General features: G+C 43.7%; 1 protein-coding gene across 1 annotated transcript in view; it reads left to right on the forward strand.

Moving 5' to 3' along the window:
* NCKAP5 (NCK associated protein 5) overlaps window positions 1-25,976 on the forward strand; it is an 898,061-nt gene that overhangs the window by 664,287 nt on the left and 207,798 nt on the right. Inside the window, exons 8-9 of the mRNA XM_030209965.1 lie at window positions 5,463-5,501; window positions 23,150-23,269. Coding sequence (XP_030065825.1) covers window positions 5,463-5,501; window positions 23,150-23,269 — 159 coding nt within the window. The remainder of the gene's footprint in view (window positions 1-5,462; window positions 5,502-23,149; window positions 23,270-25,976) is intronic.

Consider the following 25,976-nt stretch of genomic DNA (forward strand, 5'->3'; position numbering starts at 1 on the left):
AGAGTCCTGCTCAAAGAGCTCACAATCTAAATAGGACAGACAAACAGACAGAACAACTAAGAGGTAAGGATAAAAGGGTACAGGGCAGTGAGTAGGGGTTAGGAGTCAAAAGCAGCGTCAAAGAGGTGGGCTTTCAGCCTGGATTTGAAAACGGCCAAAGATGGGGCTAGACGTACAAGCTCGGGAAGTCTATTCCAGGCGTGAGGTGCAGCGGATAAAAGGAACGGAGTCTGGAATTAGCAGTAGAGGAGGAAGGAGGACAGACAGGGAGATTTAATCCACAGAACAGAATTCCACATGGATCTTGCTGCATGCAATGCTCTAAAGATCCGCAGCCCAAATCCTTTCGTGCGCAACTCCAAAGGGAGCATGGCTGTGGAGGGGCATTCCCAAAAGGTACTATTCTATAAAGCATTGCTCATCCAGAGTGAGATTTTTAGAATAGTGCCGAGTGCTGATTTTTTTCCGCACCTATTTTGTTGGTGTCATTTACTGAATCCGGCCTAAGAGCTTTGCACACTTATAAAGTGCTGGCACTGTCCTAGCACTTGTGAACATACATAACATAGTAGATGATGGCAGAAAAAAGACCTGCAGGTCATCCAGTCTGCCCAACAAGATAAACTCATATGTGCTACTTTTTGTGTATACCTTACAGTGGTGGAAATAAGTATTTGATCCCTTGCTGATTTTTGTAAGTTTTGCCCACTGACAAAGACATGAGCAGCCCATAATTGAAGGGTAGGTTATTGGTAACAGTGAGAGATAGCACATCACAAATTAAATCCGGAAAATCACATTGTGGAAAGTATATGAATGTATTTGCATTCTGCAGAGGGAAATAAGTATTTGATCCCCCACCAACCAGTAAGAGATCTGGCCCCTACAGACCAGGTAGATAGCTCCAAATCAACTCGTTACCTGCATGACAGACAGCTGTCGCAATGGTCACCTGTATGAAGACACCTGTCCACAGACTCAGTGAATCGTCAGACTCTAACCTCTACAAAATGGCCAAGAGCAAGGAGCTGTCTAAGGTGTCAGGACAAGATCATACACCTGCACAAGGCTGGAATGGGCTACAAAACCATCAGTAAGACGCTGGGCGAGAAGGAGACAACTGTTTGGTGCCATAGTAAGAAAATGGAAGAAGTACAAATGACTGTCAATCGACAAAGATCTGGGGCGCCACGCAAAATCTCACCTCGTGGGTATCCTTGATCATGAGGAAGGTTAGAAATCAGCCTACAACCTACAAGGGGGAACTTGTCAATGATCTCAGGCAGCTGGGACCACTGTCACCACGAAAACCATTGGTAACACATTACACATAACGGATTGCAATCCTGCAGTGCCCGCAAGGTCCCCCTGCTCCGAAGGCACATGTGACGGCCCGTCGAAGTTGCCAGTGAACACCTGGATGATGCCGAGAGTGATTGGAGAAGGTGCTGTGGTCAGATGAGACAAAAATTGAGCTCTTTGGGCATGAACTCAACTCGCCGTGTTTGGAGGAAGAGAAATGCTGCCTATGACCCAAAGACACCGTCCCCACTGTCAAGCATGGAGGTGGAAATGTTATGTTTTGGGGGTGTTCTCTGCTAAGGGCACAGGACTACTTCACCGCATCAATGGGAGAATGGATGTGGCCATGTACCGTACAATTCGGAGTGACAACCCTCCTTCTCTCCGCCAGGGGCCGTAAAAATGGGTCGTGGCTGGGTCTTCCAGCACGACCAATGACCCAAAACATACAGCCAAGGCAACAAAGGAGTGGCTCAGGAAGAAGCACATTAGGGTCATGGAGTGGCCTAGCCAGTCACCAGACCTTAATCCCATGAAAACTTATGGAGGGAGCTGAAGCTGCGAGTTGCCAAGCGACAGCCCAGAAACTCTTAATGATTTAGAGATGATCTGCAAAGAGGAGTGGACCAAAATTCCTCCTGACATGTGTGCAAACCTCATCATCAACTACAGAAGACGTCTGACCGCTGTGCTTGCCAACAAGGGTTTTTGCACACAAGTATAGGTCTTGTTTGCCAGAGGGATTAACTACTTATTTCCCTCTGCAGAATGCAAAATAAATTCATATACTTTCAACAATGTGATTTTCCGGATTTAATTTGTGATGTGCTATCTCTCACTGTTACCAATAACCTACCCTTCAATTATGAGCTGCTCATGTCTTTGTCAGTGGGCAAACTTACAAAATCAGCAAGGGATCAAATACTTATTTCCACCACTGTACCTTGATTTGTACCCGTCCCCTTCAGGGCACAGACAGTACAAGTCTGCCCAGCACCATCCCACCTCCCACCACCGGCTCTGGCACAGACCGTATAAGTCTGGCCCAGCACCATCCCGCCTCCCGCCACCGGCTCTGCCACCCAATCTCGGCTAAGCTCCTTAGATCTATTCCTTCTGAACAGGATTCCTTTATGTTTATCCCAAGCATGTTGAATTCCGTTACCCGTTTTCCATTTCCACCACCTCCCGCGGGAGGGCATTCCAAGCATCCACTACTCTCTCTGTGAAAAATACTTCCTGACATTTTTCTTGAGTCTGCCCCCCTTCAATCTCATTTCATGTCCTCTTTCATTCATTTCATGTACCTGTTTCATTCATGCACATGTTAGTATTCTATACATTTAGGCACGCCAAATGGTTGCATTGTATCAAATGAGGGGGAAATATTTAAGGGGCCCCTTTCAGATGTGCTAATTCAGTGTCCTCCAGGGCATAGTTTGTCTTCGCAAATATCTGTAAGTGAGGGGGGTGGTGGGGAGGAAGAGAAGGGAAGGACAGGGAGGATCAGTACCAATACTGCCCAGAAGGTCTGTCTAATTCCCCACCCTTGAGCATTGTCCTCCAGGCAGCAGGGGAGTCACAAACAGTGATTCTTACCTGCTGCTTCTTCCTCTAATGCAATTCCTCTGCAGTCAGAGCCATGTGAGAATCTGTTTGTAAGAGAATTTTAAAATCTCTCTATATAAAGCAACACCAACGTTCTATGAAGCCTCCAGCCGGAAGTGTGAAGGGGGCGAGATATCCGGTTTCCCTATGAGTGTCTGCCCCGCCCTCTCTGTAACACAGTCAGTGAAGGAAACGCAGAGCACGAAATCAAATCGCTGGCTCTGTAACAGTGAAGGACTCAGAGGGGGGATGGGGAGAGAGGGCAGGGACACACACACTCCCACATGCACACAGAAGAAAACATTGCTAGCCCCCGTTTCATTTGCATCAGAAACGGGCTTTTTTACTAGTGTATTTATGTTTGGGTTCCAACATGCTTGTGATCTACAGCCCACCACAGGTCAATCCTACCTTGGGGGCACTAATATGATCCCCTGCTCATTAAAGCAACTGTTAATGGAAACCTGGCAAGTTATGGAGTTTATGACCTCTCAGACAATGGAAGCTTGTCTGTCGCAATGGTTTGTTTGCATACATGCCCTTCCGGACTGAATCCCTGTGCAAAGTAGGAATGGTTCAGTCAGTTTGCCAAAATGTAGTCCACTAATTTTTAAAACATAAAGGACTACATTCTACATATGGTGCAACAAAATTGGCGCTGAAATATTTCTGCCTAGGCGTATTCTGTCAACCGTGCCTAGATTTAGGAGCAGTTCTAGAATACGCCTAGTGGGTTTATAAAATACACATAGCGGCCTTGCCTGTGCCTAACTCTAGGTGCAGCCATTTACACCAAGTGTAAATGGTTGGGATAGGCGCAGAGCAGATGTATTCTATAACCCTGCGCATAGTTTTTCAGAAAGTCCACGGCCTGCCCATTCCATGTTTATGGCCATGACCCTGTTTGGCAGTGCACATTAGAATTAACATGCACCACTTTACATAATACCCTAGCAAGTTGTGCACATAAATTCTAATTAATGCCAAATACTGTCAATAATTGCTTAAGTGGCAATTATCGGTGCGGATTGGCTTGTTAAGTAAATTAAGGGTGCCTTTTACTAAGCCGCGTGTCTACTTGGCGCCCAAACATGCGCCAAAATGGAGTTACTGCCCGACTACCGCATGGCTCTTGTGGGTAATTTCATTTTTGGTGCACGTCCGATATGCGCGTCTGAAAAATATTTTTTATTTCCGGGCACGTACAGATGTGTGCTAAGTGGCTTTGGCACGCTAGGTCATTACCGCCTGGTTACCGCATGAGTCTTTACCGCTAGGTCAATGGCTGGCGGTAAGGTATCAGACTAAAATGGACGCGCGGCCAATTTCATTTTACCGCACGTCCATTTCAGCAAAAAATGTTTTTAGAAAAGGCCTTTTTTACAGGTGCGCTAAAAAAAAGGATCGGCGCTTGCCCAAATCCCACGCCAACACTACCGCAAGCCATTTTTTTCAGCGTGCCTTTGTAAAGGATCCTTAAATTGCGTGCACAAATCCAGAATATGACCAGATTTGCATGTGCAATTTCGGTCATGCTATATAGAATCCGGGGGAAATTGTGGATGAATTCAGCACATATTTCCTTTCCTCTTTCCACCTTTTACCTCCCTTGCCTCTTCCTTGTACACGCGCGCACACACACACACTCACTCCTAATCTGGGCCAGGGTCATCTGTAGCTCTGGTAACTTCCATGTAGAAGTTCCAGATCAGCTCATCAGTGGAGGAGTGGCCTAGTGTTTAGGTGGTGGACTTTGGTCCTGGGGATTGAGGAACTGAGTTCAATTCCCACTTCAGGCACAGGCAGCTCCTTGTGACTCTGGGCAAGTCACTTAACCCTCCATTGCCCCATGTAAGCCGCATTGAGCTGCCATGAGTGGGAAAGCGCGGGTACAAATTAACACAAAATAAAATGGATACTATTGGAGATTCTACATGGAATGTTGCTACTATTGGAGATTCTACATGGAAGTTGCTATTCCACTAGAACATTCCATGTACAAGGCTGAAGCCTGCGCGGCCACATTGGTGATCTGCAAGGGCCGACTTCTACATGGAATGTTTGCTAGTGTAATAGCAACATTCCATGTAGAATCTCAAATAGTAGCAACAGTGGAAGAGTAGCCCTAGGGTTAGGGTGGTGGACTTTGAGGTCCTGAGGAACTGAGTTCAATTCTCACTTCAGGCACAGGCAGCTCCTTGTGACTCTGGGCAAGTCACTTAACCCTCCATTGCCCCATGTAAACCGCATTGAGCCTGCCATGAGTGGGAAAGCATGGGGTACAAATGTAACAAAAATAAATTTTCCATGGTAGTTAGAGGGTGTTTAGATCTATCCAAGATTTGTGGGTAAAAGGAAAAAGGAGAAAGAGCTCACCTATTATTCAGGAGGGGGGGTGGGGACTTCAAAGGTTCAATTCTTGGAATATTTCTCTTCTAGTCTTTGCCTCAGAGCAGCTCAGGGATGCCTGTTGTACCTGTCAAGATGGTTAGGGTGGTAGAGAAAGGTGAACGCATTTTACTAATGTGATGATTTTATCTGATTTCTTTAAGGTAGCCAACCAGGTGGTTCAAGCATTGCTTACTCAAAAGGTATGTCCATTTCTCAGTCCTCTTTCTAGATTAGACACATGAAAGGTTAAATTAGAAAGTTTATATTCTTGATAAGATGACATTTGTGTTAATTGATGTGTAAATATTTTGCCATCACATTCATTAGCATAATGTGTTATAAGTGCAGCACTCTTGAACGTAACAATTTTATTCTGTACAGCAGAATCTGAAAGCCATTTTATAAATGAAGCACTTCAGAAAAGCACATCTATGATCTTGGTGCAGACGGAGTAGTAGACCAGATGGTTTTGCTAATTCACGTTCACAGATGCCAATTACCCTGATACAGGCTGGAGATTTGGGGAGAATCCTGGATTTCTGACTACCCCATCACCATTCTTTATGATTTCAATTGGCAGGACCAGACACTAGAAATCCCACAATGTTGCGAGATGTAAGTTCAAAAACCAGAACTGGCCAAGAAATCTCCAGCCTAGAACATGGACTTTTATTTTATTTTTATTGAAAATTAAAGTTTTACATAGCAAGTATCCACTTCTACAGAAAACTTATTTCTTAGTTTGATGTTGTTCAAACTAGAAATAAGAATAACACTCTTTTAAATAAAAAGGAAATTTATTAACCATTCTCAAGCCCTCAATAATGGAAGGATCCAAGCTTTAAAAATAAATAAATAAATACAATTCAAGAGGAAAAATATTAGTGGAAAATGTTTTCCCTAACTCCAGGAAAATGCAGCTGACCACAAGCCAATATATCAATTCTGCTGTAGAGGAGTGTGGTAGCCGTGTTAGTCCACTCTTAAGGTTATCAATAGAAATCAAACAAAATAAAACATGGAAAAGAAAATAAGATGATACCTTTTTTATTGGACATAACTTAATACATTTCTTGATTAGCTTTCGAAGGTTGCCCTTCTTCGTCAGATCGGAAATAAGCAAATGTGCTAGCTGACAGTGTATATAAGTGAAAAACATTCAAGCATTGCTATGACAGTCTGACAGGGTGGGAGGATGGGGGTGGGTAGGAAGTATGCATGGGGGACATCAAAGTATATCATTGGTATTCTAACAGGGTGGGTGTGGACAGGTGAGGGGAGGGTGATCAACAGAGACATACAGCTTATGGTTTATAGTGGGCTAGGAACCCCAGGTCCTTGTTAAGTCCTTTCTGTTGGGTGTTGAAATATTCAATCATTCTGACTTCAAAGGTCTTACGTCTTGTATGGTTTTAAAGTTACCTTTGAGGATTCTCACTGTGAAGTCACTGGTGCAGTGTCCTGGTCCTGTGAAATGTTGCCCAACAGGCGTGGGAACCCTGCTGGCACCAGCATTGTTTATATGATGTCTATGTAAATTGAATCTTGTCTTAAGCATCTGGCCTGTTTCTCCAATATAGCATCCTTCATTACATTTTTTACACTGAATGATATATACCACATTGGAAGATGAGCAAGTGAAAGATCCCTTTATGTTGAATGTCTTTCCTTTGTGGATGACTTTGGGGTCCTGTGAAATATTTTGGCATAGTTTGCAACTGGATAAATTACAGGGAAGTGTGCCCTTCTGTTCCTTTTCAGTCTGTGAAGGAAGTTTACTTCTGATTAGCTTGTGTTTTAAATTGGGTGGCTGTCGGAAGGCCAGTACTGGTGGGGATGGGAATATCTCTTTCAGTAATTCATCCTCCTGGAGTATAGGTTGTAGATCTCTTATGATTTTCCTCAGTTTTCCAGCTCTGGATTGTATGTCACTACAAGCGGGATTCTGTCTGTGGATTTTTTCTTTTTGTACTGTAGCAGATTCTCCCTGGGTGTTTTGAGGGAGGAGGCAATATTCTTGGAGATTATTTTGGGGTTGTAGCCCTTCTGTTTGAAGGATTCAGTCAGGGTTTTAAGGTGTCTGTCTCTGTCCCCTGGGTCAGAGCAGATACGGTGGTATCTTGTGGCTTGGCTGTAAATGATGGATCTTTTTGTATGTGAAGGATGGAAGCTGGAGTTGTGGAGATAGCTACATCTGTCTGTGGGTTTCTTGTATACAGATGTTTGTATACAGCCATCACTGATTGAGACCGTGGTGTCCAAAAAATTGACTTTTTCTGGGGAGTAGTCAATTTTGAATCTGATTGTAGGATGGTATGTATTGAATGCAGAATAAAATTGTTTCAGTGTTTCTTCACCCTCCATCCAAATCATAAAAATGTCATCGATGTACCGGTAGTATTTTAGAGGTTTGGTCTGGTGTGTATTCAGAAATGTCTCTTCCAGCTCAGCCATAAAAAGGTTGGCATATTGGGGTGCTGTCCTGGTGCCCATCGCAGTGCCCATTATTTGCAGATAGATATCATTGTTAAAGTGGAAGTAGTTGTGAGTTAAATGAATTTGATTAATTTTGTAATAGTTTCTGGAGAGTATTGATGGTCCAGTGTGGATTTTTTTTAGGAGTCTTCCACATGCAGCTATGCCATCCGCATGTGGAATGTTGCTGTATAGTGATTCTACATCCATCGTGACCAGAAGGGTGTTAGGTGGTAGTTGCTTGATATTTTTCAATTTATTCAGAAAGTCTGTGGTGTCTTGTATGAAGCTGTTAGTTTTGTGTACGAGAGGTTTCAGAATTCCCTCTATGAATCCAGATATTTCTTCCGTGAGTGTGCCAATACCTGATATGATTGGTCTGCCAGGGTTTCCCAGTTTGTGGATCTTGGGTAGCATGTAAAATGTGCCTACGGAAGGTTGATTTGGTATGAGTTTCTTCAGGTGAGGTTGCGCTTGTGTAGGAAATGTTTTGATAAGGTCTTTCAGCTGTTTTGTGTAATCCTGTGTGGGGTCCTCAATTAGTTTCCTGTAGTATTTATTGTCTGAGAGCTGTTTGTGGCCCTCTTCAATGTATTTTTGTATGTCCATAATTACCACTGCGCCTCCTTTGTCTGCGGGTTTGATGATAATGCGTTCGTTAGTTTGTAGGGTTCTTATGGCCGCTCTTTCTGGTGGGGTAAGATTGTACAGAATTCTTTTTTGTTTGTTGGAGAGTTGTGATTTAACCCTATGTCTGAAACTTTCTATGTAGTTATCCAGTTTGTAGTTTTGTCCCTCCTGTGGGGTGAAATAAGTGTTCTTCTGTTTAAGACTGTATTTCGGATCATTTGATGTCTCTCTATTGTGGAAATGTGCTTTAAGACGCATTTTTCTGAAGAATTCTTCTAGGTCTGAATTCAATTCTGCTGGAAAGGGAATTTTAGAAAAAATAAAAGTTCCCATCTATAAGACAGCAGGTTGTAGTAGAAAAAAAATAGTTACCTCTTCCTCTGGGTTTCTCTAGATCCATCTGGGCACATCCGAATCTTGAAATAAGAAATGTTTTCTCAAGCTGTTTAGGGCTGTTTACTAACACCCGCTGTAGGAGCGCTAACTTTTTAGCACGCACTAAAAATTATAGAGACACTCATTATATTCCTATGGGTGTCTCTAGCATTAGTGCACTCCAAAATGGTTGCTCGCCTACAGTGCGGCTTAGTAAGCAACCATCAACGGCGTAGGAAGGAGGGGCGGTGGGGTGGTCCGCCCCGGGTGCACGCCGCTGGGGGGGTGTCGGCTCCGCTGGTTCCCTGCTCTCTCTCTCTCTGCCCCGGAACAGGTTACTTCCTGTTCCGGGGCAGAGACAGCAGGGAACCAGCGGAGCCAACGCAGCTCCCAGCGACGTGCACTCAGGGCGGACCGGCCCTCCCGCCCGCCCCCTTTCCTACTCTAGTAGTAAGAATGCGCTCCTGGGGGGGGGGGGGTGCGCGCGCTGAGGGGGGGTGCGCCGTGCTGCACCCGGGGGGGGGGGGGTGCACAGCGGCGAACCGCCCCGGGTGTCAGCCACCCTCGCTACATCACTGGCAACCATTCCATTCTTTATCACAAATTTCCAGTCTGGAACTGGGTATCTCTGATATTTTACATAATATATGGACTTTTTATTAGAATAAACAACAATGGGTATTTGGGGGGGGGGGGGGGGGGGTTGTACCAAGCTTTCCAGGCACCAGCAAATCTCCAGCCAGTTAGAAGGTTAGATTCGGTTCATAAGTGGCAGCCTCTGAAGAGAGAATATGAAACAACATTATTACCTAGTGTAATTGTAGCTGAGAAAGTGAGTCACGGGAAAATAAAGAAGCTTTATCTATTGTCACCAAGATAGCTAGATGAAGGTCCTCTCAGTTGAAACACTGGAGCCCTGTCTCTCTCTGTCTCTCTTTATGCTGTAACCAGCAGCCACTTAGCACAGCTCTTGATTTAATGCAAAACAGCTGACATTTGAATGGTGATTTATTAAAACAATGTGGTTTGAATCCATATGAGAAGCCACAGTAGCTGATTAAACCTTTATTGTAGAAAGCAACATCAGGTGACAGAATTATTAGTCTAAATCATATTTATGGACATGTCATATCTTGTAAAAGTAGCACAATTCTTACATAAAAATAACAAATAAAGATACTTGATGCTCCGAAAATACAAAAGGGAGAGGATTTCTGTGTGTGTAAAAATCCGAGTTCCTTCCCTCGGCACATTCATATTAATAGAACTTCTTTGTAGGAAAAAAAAAACAGAGAAATCATTTTCTGGGTGTTAATATAATCTAACAGCTGTGCTGTTTTTTCTTCTCACCATGTAATCCTGTTTCTATTAGGAATACACTGCCATTTCTCAAATTTACCTCTCTTCCTTGCAGCAGGAAGGAGAGAGTCCATTCATTGGCAGTCAGAAGCAGGGTGAAGCACACGGAGTTCTGTAGGGAAGTGTGATCTGAAACCCCCATCTCAAGGGAGAGGGAGCTTAAAATGAGGGGAAAAAAACTGTGCATTATATCCTGGCAAAAAAGGTGCCGGTACTCAAATGCTAGACCACCCTTCAGGGGTGGGGTGATCACTGAGGGACCCACTCCACAATAGCCAGGCCCCCTAAAACCAGTCACAGAATCTATGACAAGGCAGAATTGGTGTGTAGAGCCTGAGCTATTTCATTAAAACGTGGGGTCCTTCGGTCAATTTTAGCAGACAATGGAAAAGGTGCCAGTACTCAGTACCCCCAAGAGAGGCATAATCGAACGGGGCGCCCAAGTTTTCATGAGGGCGTCCTCGCAGGACGGCCCTGCGAAGGGGCGGGGAAACCTGTATTATCGAAACAAGATGGGCGTCCATCTTTCATTTCCATAATACGGTTGGGGGCGCCCAAATCTCAACATTTAGGTCGACCTTAGAGATGGTCGACCTAAATGTTGAGATGGTAGACCTTAGAGATCGTCGTCCCCGATTTTCGGCGATAATGGAAACAGAGGACACCCATCTCAGAAATGACCTGACATGCCAGGACACCAACCGGGCACCCTAGGGGGCACTGCAGTGGACTTCACAAATTGCTCCCAGGTGCATAGCTCCCTTACCTTGGGTGATGAGCCCCCCAACCCCCCCCCCCAAAACCCACTCCCCACAACTGTACACCACTACCATAGCCCTAAGGGGTGAAGGGGGGCACCTACATGTGGGTAAAGTGGATTTCAGGTGGGTTTTGGAGGGCTCACATTTACCACCACAAGTGTAACAGGTAGGGGGAGATGGGCCTGGTTCTGCCTGGCTGAAGTGCACTGCACCCACTAAAACTGCTCCAGGGACCTGCATACTGCTGTCATGGAACTGGGTATGACATTTCAGGCTTTTCTTTTTTTAGGGTGGGAGGGGGTTGGTGACCACTGGGGGAGTAAGGGGAGGTCATCCCTGATTCCCTCCAGTGGTCATCTGGTCAGTTCGGGCACCTTTTCATGGCTTGGTTACAAGAAAAAATGGACCAAGTAAAGTTGGCCAAGTGCTCGTCAGGGACGCCCTTCTTTTTTTCATTATCGGCCGAGGACGCCCATCTCCTAATCACGCCCCAGTCCCGTCCTTGCTACAGTGCCAACACGCCCCCGTGAACTTTGGTCGTCCTCGCGACGGGAAGCAGTTGAGGACGCCCAAAATCGGCTTTCGATTATGCTGATTTGGTCGACCCTGAGAGAAGGACGTTCATCTCCCGATTTGTGTCGGAAGATGGGTGCCCTTCTCTTTCGGAAATAAGCCTGCAAGTACCCACTCAAAAAAAACCCTGAAAAAAAAACAGTAAACAAATGGGCCCTTTTACTAAGCTGCACTAGTAAATGGACTTGGCGCATCCTAACACGGGCTGCTCCACGTGCAAAGACTGTTTCTTGCACGGCCTGTAAAATAGGCATTATTCCATTTGTTGAGTTTCTGGCCATGTGCTAATGTTAGCATTGGAGTGCAACCATTTAAAAAAAAATTAACACGGGAGCAGTCACCTGAGGCTCTAAGTGCTCCCGCATTACATCATTGTTATTCAGGGGCCCTTTTAAGAAGCGTAGGTCATTTCATCGCGGGCTTACCGCTCGCTAAACGGGAAGTACTGCTGCGCTACCACAGCAGCCCGGCGGTAGTTTCCTCCCCCAGCGTGTGCCATTTTCCAGCACTGCAAAAATATTTCAATTTTTGTTTCACTGGTGTGTACTCAGCAGTTACCACTGGGTTAGTGCGAGAGTCCTTACTGTCACCTCAATGGGTGGCGGTAAGTGCTGCCCCCTGAAATGGCTGTGCGGCAAGTGGTTCACTTGCTGCATGGCCATTTCTTTAAGAAAAAGGAAACCTGCCTTTTCCCCGATGCGGTAAAAGTGGGCCTGGGTGTGAGTCAAAAACACACGCTGACGCCAGAGCAGGCTCCCTTTTGCTGCAGCTTCTTTTTTTTTTAAATTTCTTTATTGTTGTATGAAGTCAACCACAAACCATAGTACAGCATAAAAAAGAGGAAAGGAACGAAAAAAAAAAAAATTCCAAAATGTTCCAACATGAAAATCCAAACATATTCTAAGCCTCTCAAGCACTATAATGTTGAACTTCATAACTTTTTGTTGTTGTTTTTTCCTCCCCCCTTCCCCCCCCCCAATCCCCACCATGTCCTACCCCTCCCTCCCGCTCTTCTCCCCTCCCACCCTGTGTCCCAGATTCCTAGTTCAAGACTCTTTGTTTTTAGAGAACGAGGAGAGTACCCTACCCCATATGTCTCGATACTGCCGCTTGCCCAGTGAAACAGCAGATTTTTGCGCTTGAAGCACCCACTTTGCCATTTCACTCATGCTATTCTTCCATACATCCAAGGATGGGGGTGTCGCATCAACCCAGACTTGCAAGATACACTTTTTAATTAATACCATCGCTAGCAGAACAAATGCACTCTGCGCCACCCCCAACCCCTGTTCCGTGAGGGAGGTCCCACATCCCATTAATGTGACTGAGTACTTCCACTCCAGAGTGCACTGTAATACGTCTTCCAGCGCACTCAGCGCCCCAGACCATAATGCATGTAGAACCGGACATTCCATGAACGAATGTACAAATGTGCCCACTCTATTCCCACACTTATTGCAAGTAGCATCCTCCCACATCCCTAACTTCTTTCCCCTTTCCTTAGTGATGTGAACTCTGTAGAGAATTCTATACTGTATATCTTGCAATGACGCATTTGGAGTGAGTTTATTCAGGTTCCCAAAAATGGCTCCCAGTCGGTCCGCCGTGACTGCCTCCACTACATCCTGGCTGCACAATGCCGCTAGTTTAATGAGGTGATGCCCTTTCAGATTTTCTCTGATCACTCTGCTCCACTGTGCTAATTTATTACAATGAGACGGCATCTGCAGAAACACCTGATCTAATGTGGAAAACCGGCTCCTGCGTTCCTCGCGCAATACATAGTCCCGCACCTGGAGATATGCAAAAAATTGGCAACCCGGAATCTGCAGCTTCTTAAAAGGACCACTCCGCACATGCTAATGTCAGCATACTAGCTGATTTAGTGCTTCTACGCCCTTTCTCCATCCCTGACAAGCCCAGCCCCCCAAAATAAATAAATATTGTGCGCTTAGTGTTATGATTCTGTTAGAATTCTGCTCCTGATTGGTCCGTCAGGGGCTGAGCTGATGTCACTCTGATCTACTTAAGCTTACCTTTCCCAACAACCCCTGCTTTGGCGTTATTCCTGTTCTGCTGAAGCCTTACCTGCGCTTTGTCTGAGCTATTTGCTCTGTGCTTTAGTGGGGTTTGATTACTCCTTACTTTGCCTGCAGTTTCTGTTCCTCTGTCTCTGTTTGCCTGCTGCTTCTAGTGTGTGTCTAATTACCTCTCTCATTGCACCTGGAATTCTCTGTTTGGCTGTGGTGCTGTGTGGTGAGTTCCTACCTCATTCTGTTCCAGTTTGTTTGTTTTGGGTCCCCTTCCTTCCAAGTTACCCTTTGTTTGTATTCTGATTTGTATGTCCTGCCCTTGTAGCAGGCTCGGGGACCCTTTGTTTCTCCCCGTGGGGGCTGTTTGTTTCCTCTTTCCCTGTACTCCAATTAACCTGTTGTTTGCAGTGTTCCCTGCCTCTGGCAGCTGTGTGTTTGAGCTTGGTTTAACCCTTTGTCCTCAGAGTTTCACTGCTTCTGGTAGTTGTCTGCTTGTACAGTTTTCCCTTGTGTCTGTCAGTCCTTTCTTTACTGTAATTATCCTCTGTATTGCTGAGCACTGTTCCTTTCTGTGCTGGGGCTGTGTTTGGCACCGCACTCTGTTTTGCTGACTTTTCCCTCTCCTGTCCGCTGAGGGTCTCTGCTTACAGTATATTTATTTCGCAGTCCCTCATTTCCTTTGTGTGCCGTGGGGTACTGCTTGACGTGTTTCTGTGTGTGCTGGTGCTCTAGTTCTCGTATAGACCTCCTCGTTTTTCCTTTTTCTCCCCTCCCTTCATATGAGTCGGTTCCGGTTAGGCCATGAGGCCCACATGCTTGAATTCTGAGTAAATGGGTTCCTGATAGGTCGTGAGGCCCGCCTGAATGCCCTATCTTCCTTTTCTGGAGGTGCAAGTTGGTTGCTACGTGTGTTTGCAGGACTTGGTAGCTGGGGTAGTGTATAGCGCACTGCTCGGTCCACCCCGGCCTTGGCCTAACACCTATTCTGAGCCTGCAAATAGGTGGGAAAATGTGGGATACAAATGCAACAAATAAATTCTAGGCCTCGCTCTTGTCTCAAGGGCTCACAACCAGACTAACACTTAGGAGTGAATTCTATATATTGAACCAAAAATACGCCACACTTAAAGTCAGATGCGGTTTATAGAATGGCATTTATGCCCGGGAATCGTGCCTAACTTTAGGTGTGGCTATTTGCACCAAACGTGGTGCAGATCTATGCACCTACATTTATTCCATATCCCCCCTTATTCTATAACAATGAGCGTAACACCCCTGTTCCACATGACCCTCCCATTTCCACACCACCTTTTTCAACTCATGAGTAAAATTTAGGCACGGATCCCGTTCCTAAATTTACACGTGTAAATGCCAATTAAATCTAATTAGTGCCAGTTGTTGCTTGTTAAAAAGCTAATTATCTCATTCAATTAAATTGTAGATGCAAATTAGGCACACGCCCAAATTTGCACACACAAGTTTTGGTGACTTTTATAGAATTAAGGAGTTGGCATGCGCAAATGGCAAAACTACTGCAGAATGCTTTAGCACATCCTGCGTTAGGCCATTTTTCCTGTGTTAAGTGCGCATTACTGCTTAACACAGCTTAATAAAAGGGCCCCAAAGTCAGCAAAATGAAAATGAAGGAAAACATCAAACCCTCAAAGGTCCCACATATTTAGAATCAAAAAACTATTATCAAAATAGTATTTTGACTCACTCCCTGTATATGCTGGACCTTTAGGAATTTGGGGAAAACCCCCAACTCTGGGTACCATCGAACCAGTGATAACCAGTTCTGATTGTGCTGAAAGCCCCATGGAGTGGAGAGAAATTTCCAGACTCCTCCATTCTCCCTTTAAAAAATGCAGAACTTCGGCCAAGAGTACAAGCTTTGGGTCTGAAGTTATAGAGATTTCCTTAGTTGTGTGTTATATTTTTTAACCCAGACAACTGATTGATGTTCTTGCGTCTAGAGAAGAGGAAAGGATCCAAGTATTATTATTAATATTTGTTGCATTTGTAGCCCACATTTTCCCACCTCTTTGGAGGCTCAATGTGGCTTACAATACATCATGAATGGTGAGAATACATGAGAAAGTATACATTTAGTAATAACAGAAGGATTTTGGGTAACATGATAATGATAAAACATGATAGTATTTTAACAAGCAATCATAGTAAGAAATATTTAAGAATTATATAAGAATTATATAGAAATGTGCATTTAGTAATAGCGAAAAAAATATGATAGTGATTTGGCAGCAAATGTTGTAAGGGCGGTTCTGGGTATGTGTACAGGAGTTCATATTTGTTGATCCTTGTTGTATGCCTTGTTGAAGAGATGGGTCTTCAATAGACTTCAGAAGTTGGCTTGTTCATAGATCCTTTTTAGGTTTCTCGTCAGCGCATTCCAGAATTGTGTGCTCAGGTAGGAAAAGGTTGACGCATGCGTTAGTTTGTATTTAAGACCTTTACAATTTGGGAAGTGAAGATTAAGGAATGTACGGGATGATTTTTTAGCATTCCTGGGTGGTAAGTCTATCAGGTCTGACATGTATGCTGGTGTGTTGCCGTGAATAATTTTGTGAACTAGGGTGCACATTTTGAACGTGATACGTTCTTTGAGTGGGAGCCAGTGCAGTTTTTCTCGTAGGGGTTTAGCGCTTTCGTATTTTGTTTTAGCGAATATGAGTATCTGTTCTATAATCCACTGAGGTCGGCTAGAATTAGCAGGGTGTAGGTTGTGCCTTGATAATTTGATTAATATCTCCCATAGTTTTGAAAGTGTAATCTTGGATCATCTATTGTGGTCGATTGTTTAAGTATCTGATTTCCTACCTATATTCTATACTGATAATTGTGTATTATTTCTTCATACCACAATGAAGTAATTGTGCTCTGTGATATTGAGAATAAAACGTTTAAAAAAATAAATAAATGCATAACTGTAGGCAAAGGAAAAGAAAGGAGACACAACTGTGTTCTGGAAGGACATTAGACCCATTAGGTCAGTAAAAAAAATACCCAATAGCTACACAAAGCCAAGTAAAGAGTTGTAAACAGATAAACCTGCAAGGGGACAGTTAAAATGGAGGATGCAGTAAGACAAGATGCTATGAGGTATCACCCCCAGGGGCATAAAGAGGCAAGTTAAGACCCTGAGTATCTTCAGAAATGCAGAATGTGAGGTGTCCTCTCTCACAAAAAAAGCACACGCAGAGCTTCAGACATCTCTGTTAGAGAGCAAGTTAATCTGAAATATCATCCTGAAAAGATTTTTTAGAGGTAGTCTGCACAGAGGATGTGAATTGCATAATACGTTATGAGATCCGGCATGTTTCTCATGTCGGCTGGGAAAAGAACACATTAGCACATTGATTTCCTTGACAAAGTCTGAAGTTTGGATGGGCGAAATAGGACCCCATCAGATGTAGAAGATGAGTGCTATATGCGATACATTTTTATAGATAACAAAATTAAAATTGAAACAGTAATAACTTAGAGGACAGTAAAGAAACGCAAATATTGGAGCTTTTTTTAGCTGATGAAGAATGGTGGTTACATAAGTACATAAGTACATAAGTAGTGCCATACTGGGAAAGACCAAAGGTCCATCTAGCCCAGCATCCTGTCACCGACAGTGGCCAATCCAGGTCAAGGGCACCTGGCACGCTCCCCAAACGTAAAAACATTCCAGACAAGTTATACCTAAAAATGAATTCATGAATTGAAATTTAACTTAGACCACAGATGAGCAGAGGCTTTTTCCTCTGTAGTATTTTACTTCCTCTTATAATATATTGATAGGTACCTGATGTAAGATGGGAAGAGAACACGCACATTTTTCTTTTCTGTTTTGTAAACAGGAAGTTTACTCTTTCCACTTTTGAAATGGTTATAAAAGCATTGTGTCCCCAGTGGGGGTAAGGTTAGGGGCATTAAATGACCCACTGCCAATATTACATAGGTTCTCGGTGTCACACAAAAGAAAACAATAATACAAGCAGATTCCAGCTTTCAAAGAAATACTATAAGATATGGTAAATATGGTAATAAAGTATGTCAGCACTGTGATACCAGTGAGGCCCGTGTCACAAATTGAACTTTCACTAGTCTTAAATAGGAAATCCATCCTAGAGCAAATACATATGAACTTATATTGATTTTAAGGACATCATTTCCTGCCTGTTTTTTTTGTAACTGTGAACAAAATGATTTCAGTTTCTATACAACTCAAAGCGATGCATTGTGCCTGTTTTGTATAGTACCACAGTTGCACAGATTTTCAGCAAAAAAAAAACAACAAAAAAATCTAATAATACAATAAAATCATGAAATAGTCACAAATATTTACATTTTAAGTAAGTGGGTTTTACTACAATGTTTAGCATTTTATTAAGGCAGTGTATAATACTTGCTAGTTTGCAAAGTTTTGCATCTTTCTACCCTCCACATTGTGCAACTCCCTTTTTCAAAGCGGTTTTACTAAGGTTTTAAATGACCATGCAATGCAACTACTTTCTACAGCAAGAAATCATCCAGAAATGACTTGCATTAATATCGTATTATGAGAAGAATAGGAAAAAAGCTATTGAATGAATTTGCTTGCAAGTGCATCAAACCTTGCATCGGACTCATGATACTTACTTCTTCCAGGAGCAATTTTTAAAGCCTTTTTGACACATCAATTGTGTGTCTGAAAATAACTACTACTATTACTACTACTATTTAGCATTTTTATAGCGCTACAAGGCGTACGCAGCACTGCACAAACATAAAAGAAAGACAGTCCCTGCTCAAAGAGCTTACAATCTAATAGACAAAACTAAAGTATACAAATCAAATCAATTAATGTGTACAGGAAGGAGGAGAGGAGGGTAGGTGGAGGCGAGTGGTTACAAGTGGTTACGAGTCAAAAGCAATAACTGTCCACAGTTTGCTTACTGTTAGCTGCATTTGGGAGAGGCATTTCTGGGCAATGATATAGCCATCGGTGAGCCAGGGACCACCCACTTTGGACTCAGACCCATCTAACAGTACTTTCCTACTGTGGCTGGCAGGGATTTCCAAGCCCTGCGAGTCAAAGACCTTGCCGGAACACTTAACCCCCCCCCCCCCCCCCCCCCCGCACATACTCAGTTTTTGCATGTTCAAAGCCAGTGGTGGCTGTAGCTCGGGGACATCTACCAGCAGCCCGGGTTGCAAGTGTGCAAGTGTTCCAGTCAGAATGAGGTGTTTGGCTGACAAGGTGAGATGAAATTTTGGGTCCAGCTACTTTGGGTTCAGGCCCACCCTAATCAGTTGTCTGGCTGTGCCACTGTTTCTGGGTCCATGTCCATCTGAGAACTTATGCCTGGTGAAATCTGGTGTAAATCCTGGCACACAAGGTGCTGCGCAGTCCAGGAATTCTATAATGCAGCGTGCCCTTTACTGAACACTAACTTAGACAGATCTTCCCAGCGCAGTGGCGTAGCTACATGGGGCCAGGGCCCCCGTAGATTTGGCCCTGGATCCCCCTGCCACCGACCCTCTTGACCTCCCCTCCTGCCACCAACCCTCCTCCGCCGTCCTTTGCTGGCGGGGGACCCCAACCCAGCCTTGTGCCGGAAGAAGAGGACCTCGCAGGCTGATCTGCAAGGCTTCGTTCTGTTTCTGTGAGTCTGACATCCTGCACATACAACGTACAGGATGTTAGACTCGGAAATAGAATGAAGCCTTGCACTGGAAGAAGAAGACCTCGGCTGCTGGGGGTTGGGGTCCCCCGCCAGCAAAGGTAGGTGATGGCGATGGCGGTTTGGCAGCGGGAGGGGGTTGAGAGGGTTGTCGGGGGGGGGGGCAAAGTTGGTGGTGGTGGCGGCGGTGGGGGGGGGGGTGCTACAATTTGTCCCCTCACCTCAGGCTCTGGACCCCCCTCCCGCCGAAGTCTGACTACACCCCTGTCCCAGCACCTAACTTTGGGTGTCATTTATTGAATGTAGCCCTTAATTCATATTAACAGCCAAAAGCAACAAGCTTTTACTGCAAAGCTCCTGCAGTAAATGTTGGGGAGTGTCCAGCATCCACATTTGCAGTTTCCACCAGACATGTTCTCTGTTGCGTGCCATTAAATATTGGTGCCTACTTAAAGAATAGTGCATAGCCAGAAACTACTCATTTATTCATATATGTGTGTTCATTTCTGCATATACTTACCTCCTAAATCTAGATGGCTCCTTATAAAATTATCCCCTAAGAAGATAATTCAATTCTACGCAAGTACATAAGTATTGCCATACTGGGAAGACCAAAGGTCCATCGAGCCCAGCATCCTGTTTCCAACAGTGGCCAATCCAGGTCACAAATACCCGGCAAGATCCCAAAAATGTACAAAACATTTTATACTGCTTATCCCAGAAATAGTGGATTTTCCCCAAGTCCATTTAATAACGGTCTATGGACTTTTCCTTTAGGAAGCCGTCCAAACCTTTTTTAAACTCCGCTAAGCTAACTGCCTTTACCACATTCTCTGGTTGCCGCATCTCAAGAAAGATATAGTAGAATTGGAAAAGGTGCAGCAAAGGGCGACTAAAATGATAGCGGGGATGGGACGACTTCCCTATGAAGAAAGACTAAAGAAGCTAGGGCTTTTCAGCTTGGAGAAGAGGCAGTTGAGGGGAGACATGATAGAGGTATATAAAATAATGAGTGGAGTAGAACAGGTGGATATGAAGTGTCTGTTCACGCTTTCCAAAAATATAGGACTAGGGGGCATGCGATGAAACTACAGTGTAGTAAATTTAAAACAAATCTGAGAAAAGTTTTCTTCACTCAATGCATAATTAAACTCTGGAATTTGTTCCCGGAGAACGTGGTGAAGGCGGTTAGCTTGGCAGAGTTTAAAAAGGGGTTAGACGGTTTCCTAAAGGACAAGTCCATAAACCACTACTAAATGGACTCAGGAAAAATCCACAATTCCAGGAATAACATGTATAAAATGTTTGTACATTTGGGAAGCTTGTCAGGTGCCCTTGGCCTGGATTGGCCGCTGTTGGGGACAGGATGCTGGGCTCAATGGACCCTTGGTCTTTTCCCAGTGTGGCATTACTTATGTACTTATAATTCTATAACAGCACCCATAAATAGGTGTCCAGAGTGTACCTGGTAGGAGCTTTTCTATGCACAGTATTCTTTAAGTTATGGACTGGATTCTATATATTGCACCTCAATTTCTGTATGGAAATCTAAGCGTATTCTATAAAGAATGCTTTAATTTAGGAGTGCGTTATAGAATACGCCGAGTGCTGCTCCACGCGACTAAGTTTATTCATAGTCAATTACGCCAACTAAAACCTGTTGTAAATCCTGACGCCTAAATTAGGCGTGGAGAGGGTATATTCTATAACAACATACAAAGATTTTAGAAACGCCCACGACCCGCCCGTTCCACTCCCATGGCCACGCCCACTTTTCAACAATGTGACTTAGAATTTACAAGCACCATGTTACAGAATAAGCTTAGCAAGTAGTGTATGTAAATTCTAATTAATACCAGTTAACATCCAATTATCAGCGCTGATTAGCTTGTTAACTAATTAAGTGGAGGAGTGGCCTAGTGGTTAGTGCACCGGTCTTGCAATCCAGAGGTGGCCGGTTCAAATCCCACTGCTGCTCCTTGTGATCTTGGGCAAGTCACTTAATCCTCCATTGCCTCAGGTACAAACTTAGATTGTGAGCCCTCCTGGGACAGAGAAATATCCAGAGTACCTGAATGTTACTCACCATGAGCTACTACTGAAAAAAGTGTGAGCAAAATCTAAATAAATAAATATTGGAGAGTCTACATGGAATGTTGCTATTATTGGTGATTCTACATGGAATGTTGCTGAGTGGAGGAGTGGCCTAGTGGTTAGAGCACCAGTCTTGCAATCCAGAGGTGGCCAGTTCAAATCCCACTGCTGCTCCCCTTGTGATCTTGGGTAAGTCACTTAATCCTCCATTGCCTCAGGTACAAACTTAGATTGTGAGCCCTCCTGGGACAGAGAAATATCTAGAGTGCTTGAATGTAACTTACCTTGAGCTACTGCTGAAAAAGGTGCGAGCAGAATCTAAGTAAGTTATGACCATTGTTATGGAATAAGCTTCAATTTCCACATGGAACTCCAGGTGCAATATATAGAATCCCAGGGTATGTGCATAAATGTGAGCCCAGGCTGCACCTGTGTGTATGCCTATTTGTAAAATGTATCTATATATGCAATATATATAAAAAAATTGAACTCCCAAAATAGTAATGATAAGCAAAATTCTGCCTGAGCAAATGTCATACAGTTGATTTCTGACAGAAGGAAAAACGGCTTCAAAGAGCAGTAATTGATATATTTTTTGCCACGCTTGTCAGTGGCCAATATTCCAGTTCAGAAGGTTTTTTCCACGGCCAATGATGAAGAGAGGATCTTTGAGATCCGGTTAGCTGTTTAGATATTTTATATCCGTGAGCTCTTTGAGGCCGTTTTCCCTTCTGTCAGAAATCAACTGTATGACATTTGCTCAGGCAGAATTTTGCTTATCATTACTATTTTGGGATTTCAATTTTTTGTTATACTCTAGCGATTTGTTATTCCCAACTCCCCCTATTATCAGTTTAGTGGATTATATGCATATATATGCCATTATTCTAACCTTTTACACACAAAATTGAAGCATAAATTACCCCTGTGTGTGCTATTTTCCTTTTATTATTATTTAAGAATTTCAAGCAAATTTGTTGAAACTGAAGAGGTAATGGCTCACAAAAGATACAATAAGGAAAATAAGCAGAACAAAAGAAAAAAACCAACGTGCATCAGTTTGGAACTACTGCTCAGCTGCCGCGTGGCCTAGGCGGTAATTCCATTTTTTGCATGTGTCTGATACGTACATCGGAAAATATTTTTTTTTATTTTCTGGCACGCGGCGCTAAAAACTCCATGTGGAATAAATTTCCACCAAAGGACAGTATACAGAATACACTTAGTTGATATCCTAGCACTTAAAACTACATGCATCCATTTACACCAAGGGAAACATGTCATAAATGCCTGCGCGTAGATTTAAGCACATAGGGGCATGTGCACGTAAATTTTGGAACACCAATGAAATGCCCATTTCCCCACCCATAACTACACACCTTTTTGACTGCATGCCTTATAATTTAAATGCTCTGCATTATGGAATATGTTTAGTGGTCATGATTGCTCATTATTGCACTGATTAACTTGTTAAACCAATTAACTTACGCGCGTTGTTATAGAATACGCTTGGATTTTAGCACGGAACTCTAGGTGCGCTGTATAGAATCTGGAGGTTAGTGTGAAGTTGGGCATGAGGACTTACTCCAACTGAAGCCTGGTGTAAATCCTAGAGCACAAGTTGGGCACACATATAATTAAATATGTGCCCAAACATGCATGTAGATGCCATTATTCTAATTAACTACATGTGTAATTGATGCGCACATGTTTACACTCCTAGGTATAGACAAGAAACCATTCTCTCATGTACTGTATTCTTTTTGTGTCTGTGACATCTGTAGGTTTTATAAGTGGTGCAACAGGAAATGAAATGTCATATTTCAGCTGTACACATGCTTTTCAGTTTGTCTAACCTTTTTTCATCTTGTAGGATCTAAGGGAAGAATGCCTGAAGCTGAAAACAAGAGTAGTGGATTTGGAGCAACAAAACCAAATCCTCAGTGTGCTTTTCCAACACAGAATGAGACCTGCTTCTGATCTACTCATTCAGGTACTTGCTGAGCAATCTTGGCTTGTGTATTTGCAAATCTACTTAAATTGCACCTACTAAAGGTACAGGTGAGTGTACTCCTTATACTAATGGTAAAGAGTAACAGCTATGATGCCTCTGAAGCACCTTAGAGGGGCATAATCGAACGGGGCGCCCAAGTTTTCCTGGGGCCGTCCTGGCAGGACGGCTCCATGAAGGGGCGGGGAAACCCGTATTATCGAAACAAGATGGGCGTCCATCTTTCATTTCGATAATACGGTTGGGGACGCCCAAATCTCAACATTTAGGTCGACCTTAGAGATGGTCATCCTTAGGTCGTCCTTAGAGATGGTCATCCCCGGTTTTCGGCAATAATGGAAACCAAGGATGCCCATCTCAGAAACGACCAAATCCAAGCCATTTGGTCATGGGAGGACCCAGCATTCGTAGTGCACTGGTCCCCCTGACATGCCAGGACACCAACCGAGCACCCTAGGGGGCACTGCAGTGGACTTCAGAAATTGTTCCCAGGTGCATAGCTCCCTTACCTTGTGTGCTGAGCCCCCCAATCCACTCCCCACAACTGTACACCACTACCATAGCCCTAAGGCATGAAGGGGGGCACCTACATGTGGGTACAGTGGGATTGTGGTGGGTTTTGAAGGGCTCACATTTTCCACCACAAGTGTAACAGGTAGGGGGGATGGGCCTGGGTCTGCCTGCCTGAAGTGCACTGCATCCACTTAAACTGCTCCAGGGACCTGCATACTGCTGTGATGGAGCTGGGTATGACATTTCAGGCTGGCATAGAGGCTGGCAAAAAAAAATTAAGGTTTTTTTTTTAGGGTGGGAGGGGGTTGGTGACCACTGGGGGAGTAAGGGGAGATCATCCCCGATTCCCTCCGGTGGTCATCTGGTCAGTTCAGGCACCTTTTCACGGCTTGGTTGCAAGAAAAAATGGACCAAGTAAAGTCGGCCAAGTGCTCGTCAGGGACGCCCTTCTTTTTTCCATTATCAGCCGAGGACGCCCATCTCTTAAGCACGCCCCAGTCCCGCCTTCGCTACGCTTCCAACACGCCCCCGTGAACTTTGGTTGTCCCTGCGATGGAAAGCAGTTGAGGGCACCCAAAATCGGCTTTCGATTATGCCGATTTGGGCGACCCTAAGAGAAGGACGCCCATCTCCTGATTTGTGTTGGAAGATGGGCACCCTTCTCATTCATAAATAAGCCTGTTAGTATTCTACAGCGCTGCAAAGAGAAAGTTCAGCAGTAGAATAATTTATCATAGAATTATTTGGTACACTGTAAAATGCCCTGGGATAAATTTTATTGTGGGGTCGTTTTACTAAGGTGCACTAATGGATTTATATTAGCAGATTATTTTATAATAGCCTACACTTATGAAAATTATAAGTGTAGTTATCACTGTGGAAGATTTTTAAAAAGAAAATTCATGTTTTTGCTTTGAAAATTAGCTTAGGAAAATGTTGTGCATATATTTAAGCTTATTCACAATGCTAGAAAATATTTATTTATTGATTAGGATTTATTTACCACCTTTTTGAAGGAATTCACTTAAGGCAGTGTACAGTAGGAATAGATCAAACATGAGCAATAGGCAATTACAGCAGTGAAAATATTCAAATAGCAGTACAAAGTATGGGTATACTACTTACAATGTCAACACAAAACGTAATAGAACATTTTAATTGACAATGAAGGGTATAAGCAAAGACAGAACATATAGATAGGTAAGAGAGTAAGAAGAGTTAGAAAGTTAGGTGACTGATTTAGAGAAAGCTACACATGAGGTCAGAGAGATGGTTAAATATTATCTCAGCTAGGGTAGGAGTGGATAGACATGTTCCACTGCAGTATGTGCAGCCCGAGTCACTCCTTGTGTGTGTGAGTGAGACTAACAAGTTAGTTACTTCTTCCATTAAAGGCTTGGTTGAAGAGCCAAGCTTTCACCTGCTTCCTGAAGTAGAGATAGTCTTGTGTTAAGAGAACCCTTTCAGGCAGTGCATTCCAGAGTGTGTGGGGGCTACTCTGGAGAAGGCTTACTTGGTGGTATCACATTGTGTAATGTCTTTTGGAGAGGGTGTGGTTAGTGATAGTTCTTGAGAGGACCTTAGAGGACCTTAGTGTTAACCTGTCTGATATGGGTAACCCTTCAGCATAGCCCTCTGAGTCATTGAAAGCACGCCCCTATTTTAAGCAAGCACTAAAAACACCAGTGCTCCTAAGTAAAAGACCCCCTCAGCGGGGTTTAACCGGGCAGAAGCCTCTCCTGCCAGATTAAACCCCTTTGAATATCGGGCAGCCACTTTTCATTGCCCAAAATCTTTAAATATAAGAAACATTATGATTAAAACCTAAGAATACAGAGACATTAGGTAGAACACCAAAAGAGAGTGTGAATGAATAAAAAAAAAAAATCAGATAATTTTGATCATTAGAGCCATTGAGTTAAAGCTGCTGCAGAGGACTTTTCAAAGTTAATGAAGCCAGCTAGAAACTTTGTTCATGTCCCATACTATTCTAAAGAAGAATCCCAAGGTCATTAGCGAGCCTTGGGCTCCCAGATGAGTAGAGAATGTGCTTCTGATATACTGCTGAGATGGACTTATTTAAGTCCACATGAAAATGCAAGGGAGAGCTGAGATTAATTTTCAGGATAACGTAAATGTAGATAAAGTTGAAACATATCGGCATTGAAAAATAAAA

Source organism: Microcaecilia unicolor, chromosome 7, assembly GCF_901765095.1.
Source record: "Microcaecilia unicolor chromosome 7, aMicUni1.1, whole genome shotgun sequence".
NCBI classification, from domain to species: domain Eukaryota; kingdom Metazoa; phylum Chordata; class Amphibia; order Gymnophiona; family Siphonopidae; genus Microcaecilia; species Microcaecilia unicolor.